This window comes from Camelus ferus, chromosome 20 (assembly GCF_009834535.1).
Source record: "Camelus ferus isolate YT-003-E chromosome 20, BCGSAC_Cfer_1.0, whole genome shotgun sequence".
In the NCBI taxonomy this organism is placed as follows: Eukaryota; Metazoa; Chordata; class Mammalia; order Artiodactyla; family Camelidae; genus Camelus; species Camelus ferus.
Window position 1 is genome coordinate 35267030 of NC_045715.1, and position 6000 is coordinate 35273029.

A 6000-nucleotide genomic window follows, 5' to 3' on the forward strand; every position below is an offset into this window, starting at 1 on the left:
ATGTAGTAACTCATTCAGCTCTCACAGCGATCTTTATGAGCCGACTTTCCTTAAAAGCTCCCATAGAACAGATAGGGAAACTGAGGCACAGAGCCATTGGGTAGGTTACTCAAGGTCATGCAGACTTTCAGTGGCAGAGCTGAGACTCTGAACCAGGCAGTCAGGGTCCAGACCCCATGCTCTTAACTTGCTCTGCCTTGCCAGAGGAGAGCGCGAGAAGTTAGCGGTCTCCTTACTCGTCTTCCTGACACCTGACACCTTGCCTACAGAGCTGTAGGCAAGTGACTGCCTGTTCCTCTAGGTAGGTTTACCTTCACTGGGGCAAGGGGAGGCCCTGCATCACAGATCAGGAGCTAAGGTCAGACTAAAATATCAATACTGAATTAATTTTTGCAATTAAAATAGCCACACTTTAAAGTTCTAATACATTGTTGGTGTTGATGCATACAGTATGTGTATATAGCAAAAGAAAGAAGAGGACTGCAGACTGTTAGCTTTGTCAGAGAATATGTGAATTCTGTTTAGGACTTGCTAAGTGGACGGCTTTGCCAGGGTACTCGTAGCAAAATATTCTAAGGGCAGACTGAAAGCCATGGTATCTCTCTTACCTGCGGGAGGTCGATCGCCCTATGAAACTCTTGTTTGCTGTTATGGAAAGCAAAGGTCGAGCCCTGGTGGGCTTGGAACGGAGCATGTGCCACATGCTGGGGATCCGGCCCTCTCTCTCAGGTGTCCGCCCCACTGAGGCTGAGCCAGGCGGCCCCTGTGTTCCCGTGCTAACCCGTGTTAACCGTGGAATGATCGCAGCTTTCCTGCAGAACAGGCCTGGCTGGGGCCCCGCGATGAAGCAGGGGCTGCAGCTTGAGCTCTTTAACTTGTCTTCTTAGTTTGTAACTTGAACAGGACCATGGGCTGCAGGCTGTTCCTCTGAGGCAGCAGGCGCCGCGGGCGTCCCCCGCTGAATGAAGCGGGAGGGGTGTCTGGAGACTCGAGGGAAGGGGGAGTTATCTTCTCTTTCCCAAAATGATTGGATGATCACATTTTAAACCTGTATGTTTGGTGGCTCTAACTCCTGGGAAGGTGTGGGAGACTGAGTTCTGACGGCTTTCTGCCCCTAAAATAGCTCCCTGTATGTTTGTATGATTGGAGGCAAACCCATCAGATAAATACATCTCACTTCTGTAATAGATAACGCCAGACAGCATTCAGAGACTAGAGATCTTTATTACGTTTTTAATGTTTCCTGCCTTACCACGACACATGTTCAGAGTAAGAACACTCAGGGAGTCAACATTTAAGAACTACAAATAGAAATAAAAATCTTAACATTCCATAACCCAGAGATGACTTCTTCTAATGTGTTGTTTTAATATGCATGTATCATGGAATGATTCTGTAAAACTATCTGACAGCACTTTTCCCTTGGCAGCGCATTGTGAATGTGTCTGGTGTCGTGAATACTTCGTGAAGCAGTGAGAACTTGATTTTTTGAGTAGGTGTTACATTCACAGGGGTTGGATGTGTGTGTAGGAAGAGACCAGGGGGAAGTTTTGCTCCCACCCCTATTGTCCATCTGCCTACAAGTTATCCTCCGTTCTTCCACAGGTAACTGCCTCCTTCCCTGATGTTTTGAAAATCTTCCCAGTTTCTTTATACAATGTGAGCAAATTTAAATATATATTCTTATTCCCTCACAACTTTTACATAAAAGGTAGCATTTGTTCTGTGTATACTTTTTTTTTTAATTTAGTTTTTTTGGGGGAGGGGTTGGGGAGGTAATTGGATTCATTCATTCATTCATTCATTCATTCATTTAAAGTGGCGGTACTGGGGATTGAACCCAGGACCTAGTCCATGCTAAGCATGTGCTCTACCACGGAGCTCCACCCTCCCCTGCCCCATGTATACTTTTGCCCTTTGATTTTCTCACCAAGAATCTTTCTTTCTTCTCTTTCTGCAACATTGTCAAATAGCTGCGTATTATTACCTTGCCTGATTGTAGTGTATATTATTTAACCAAGTCCTGATTTTTGGACATGAAGTATACAACTGTATACCACTCATGTTTCCTTAGGATAAATTATTTGAAATTCTCGGCTGGTCTTTTTTTTCTCGTGTCCCAATTGTTCCTAAAAGCTTACACCACTTTTTATACCTCCCTCAGCAAGGGTTGTCAGCAGGTACAAAAAGGGAAATAAGTTGAAAGAGGCTCTTTGGCACAGTGAACTCTTTGAAAATTATATACAAGGAATAATAGGAACAAGGAAGCAGCAGTGTATTGGTTTTGTGAAGGTCTGGAAGGAGGGGACTCGGCGAGGGAGGAGCCCTTACTGAGTGTATTGGGCCCCATTTTGTTCCAAAGCGGATTTACAAAGCTTTAAAGTTCTTTATTTTTATAACTGTACCTTCGTATTCAAAGGAGATAAAAATGAGGCATCTGCTTATCCCAGCTGTGTTTTGGAGGGACAGGCTCCTTCTTCCTGTTGCTCTGGGTTATTCATCTCTCTTCATTGTAGAATAATTTTTATTTATAATTTTAAGGTCACAGGAGATACAGGATATTCTAAATTCTAGTTCATATGCGTATTTGCGTCACAGAGAATTATGAGTAATTAATGAGATGTGCAAACATAGGGACACATTGCATTCATGTAACATTCCTTAAGAAAGTGAATGGAATGTAATTTCAAGGAAAAATACAAAATTTCTGCTGAGTCAAAGGCCAGCTGGTTTACATTTTAACTGGCAGATTTCAAATCATCAGTGTATTTCTGTTCTGTTAGCTGTATTTTAGAATAATAGAACATTTCTGTTCTGATTGGGCTGCAACTATTTAAACAAGTGGAGAAATGTTAGTTGTCCGATATGCTAAGCCTCAATTTCTCAATCCACTGCACAGAGCAGATTCTTCCATAGATGACCGCCCACCAAACTCAGAGTGGTCTGGGGAGGAAGATTCCTGACGTGCGTGCATGTGTGTGTATGTATGTGTGTGTAACTAAAACATTTATTTGGAGATGATGTAACATAGGTGCTGACCATCAAGTGACTCCCACAAATACCGGACATGGGTGGTGATGGTGTGGGTGCGGCACTCTGCGTGGTGGTGATTTACGGGACGGCAGCAGGGGAGGCTGAGCCTAACCAGGCTTCCTGAGTGAGGTCTCCATCCCTCAGCCCCGCAGGCCGGCGCTCAGTGATCGGTCAGCTTAGCATCAAAGCTGTTCGTCTTCAGAAGCTTCCCCGACTTCCCAGGAGAACTGGGTGGCCGAGGTAGGACTGGTCAGGAGTGAACCCCACATCCAGCCACTTCCTCACTCTCTCCGCAGCCAGCAAACGGAAGAGGACCCAGGCGTGCAGGCCCTGGAGATGCTGATAGACACGATCCAGAAGCAACGGAAAGATGTCCCGTGCAGGGACAACATCCCCGAGGCCTTCCAGGTTTACGACAAGGAGGCCTCGGGACTCGTGGACAGGGAGACGTTCTTCAAAGTCTGCAACTCCTTGCAGCTCCCAGTTGATGACTCCTTGATCAAGGAGGTCAGTGGGGTTACACCCGGGGTGGACTGCGGGCGGGGGCTGCTCACTCGCTCCCAGAGGCAACTGCACCGTGTTTCATCGTAACTGGGGAAGACTGGAGGTGTTCAGTGAGACCTCCTGTCGGCTCTGATCATTTGCCCTTGACTCTGGCACTGGTGTTCTTTCCTGACCGCAGTCAGAGGGCACCTCTCTAAGTGGGTGGGGCCGGACTGCGGGGAGCGGCCGTAAGGGGGGCCAGAGGTGGATTCACGCTGGACTGAGCAGGATGGTGGGAGTTCCTGACACCTTCACGGCCGCTGTGCACCTCCGCCCATCATGGGGCTGGCCGGGGAGGGGTGAGACCACTGCCCCGGGCCGCGGCGTCCGCCTGTGGAGGATGACCCCGACCTTCCCCTCCTGGAGTTTCCATGTGAGCTGAAGAAGGTGCTTCACACCTTTCTTCTGTTATCAGCCCCTTTGGCCAGGGTGCCCCAGAAGCCAGAACAAACTTTCTGCCACCGTTGCGGCTAATTATCATTGAGACGTTCTCACTAAGAACATCGAGATGCTGTACACCTTCTTCCTAATGATACTTTAGCAAAAAGGGATGTTTGGAAGTTAAGACTCATTTAGGGAAGGCTTTGGTTTGCGGCCACTGTGACCAGCTTGGAGATGAGGATTTTTCAGACAAGACAGGGGAGGCAGATAGAGGGTGACTGTCCACGTGGGCCAGATGCCCACTTAGTCCCCAAGTCTCAGGCTGACAGCTCACCACTCAGCCTGTGACCTGCCGTGGGACGGGGGGAGCTGCCATCTGGGAAGGAGGGACCAGGAAAGCATGGGCGGGTGGATTCGCACACGTCTTTGAAGTAACCGCGGCGAATCAGTGTACTTCCTACCACTCACGGGTGAGTTCCATGGGGACATGGTTTGAGCAGGGACATGGCTCGAATTTTCTTTTAGGCTGTGATCACAGCAGCCTGCTCTTATAAGAGCCTTACTCTGTGCAGACTGGATGGGCAGTGTTGTATTTGAGTATAAACACCAAAATGCTTTGGAAATGATGCTTTTATCAATAGAAATGTTAGCCCTGAAACCTGGGGCAGGCTGTGTACCCCGTGTGAGCTTTGATTTCAGTACGTGTAAGATGGGGGTGGTCTGACTACCCACCAGGCTCACAGGACCAGGTCAGAACCAGGTGAGATTACAAGAACTCTGAGCTGGGTCACAGAGAGGATGTGGGGACTGTCCCTAACGGTCCCACCTGTCCCCCCCCACCTCGCTCTCCCCCGCAGCTCGTCAGGATGTGTTCTCATGGAGAAGACAAGATCGACTACTACAGCTTTGTCCACGCTTTCTCAAACTGACCCGCTGGGGAGAGGATGCAACACAGCCTTTGGAGGTTGTGCCTGCATATACCTTGTACTCTTGACAGAGCTCTTCAAATATTTCTTTTCCAGTTCTTCTGTTTTGCCACCACTAGTACTACTGAATTCTAAATTAAATTGGCTCTCTCAGGAGCTGAGGTCGGCGCCTTATTTGGGGAGGAGGGTTAGGGTACTGTGATGGTGAATTTTGTGCGTCAGCTTGACTGGGCCATGGGGTGCCTGGACATCAGGTCAGACCTTATTCCAGGCATGTCTCGGGGGCTGTTTCTGGATGAGGTTAACAAGTGAGTTGGAGGGTGGAGTAAAGCAGATGCCCCCCCCACCCCCGCTCCCTCCTCCACTAAAGGCTTGAATAGAACGAGGAGGCCGACCCTTCCCTGATGAGAGAGGATTCCTCCTGCCTGACTTGACATCAGTGTTTTCCTGCTTCTGGACTCAGACTGAAGCATTGGCTCTTCCTGGGTGTCGAGCCTGCTGGCCGGGGACAGGAACCACACCATCACCCCTCCTGGGTCTGCTGACTGCGGAGGGGGGAGCTCGTCCACCTCCAGGGTTATGGGAGCCAATGCTCCATGATCCGTCCCTCCCTCCCTCAGTGTGTATACAGCCTGCTGGTCCTGTGTCTCTGCAGAAAGAACCCTGACTGATACAGGTACAGAAGATTAAGAGCAGGAGGGCAGGAGAGACATCACGTGGTGCGGGGTGTCGCTGCTGCCCCCAGACTGTAGGGAAATACACACCGTGTTTTCCAAACTGGGCTTCCAGGCCCACGCGTAGATCTGCATTTTAAAAATGGGATCAGATAGGGGATAGAGTGTGGTGCACGGGCCTATCGTTTCATGAAACTTGTTTGAAATGAGTGTATTTCCTGGGTCATGATGGAAAATGTATTTTTTGATATGTAGTAGGAAAAAATTTTAGAAAAGCGGCTTTTAGAGAGCCTGGCCTTGAGGTAAGAGGAAGACTGGCAGCAGCTACTGGCCATCGACGGAGCTCCGGGGGCGTGGCCACCAACTTCGTCTTCCTGAACGCTCTCGGATCCCTTCCTGCTGCCTGTCCTCTGCACCACCAGGGGCCCTGAAAATAACTGGGG

The 6000-nt window shown here is 49.1% G+C and overlaps 1 protein-coding gene across 2 annotated transcripts in view; it reads left to right on the forward strand.

Moving 5' to 3' along the window:
- The window catches only part of EFHC1 (EF-hand domain containing 1), a 107827-nt gene extending 102788 nt beyond the window's left edge, over window positions 1–5039 (forward strand). For both annotated transcript variants that reach the window (XM_032463257.1, XM_032463258.1), the window contains exons 10-11: window positions 3330–3540; window positions 4815–5039. In XM_032463257.1, the coding sequence (XP_032319148.1) occupies window positions 3330–3540; window positions 4815–4886 (283 nt within the window). In that variant the 3' untranslated portion in view covers window positions 4887–5039. The remainder of the gene's footprint in view (window positions 1–3329; window positions 3541–4814) is intronic.
- The last annotated feature ends 961 nt before the right edge of the window (window positions 5040–6000 follow it).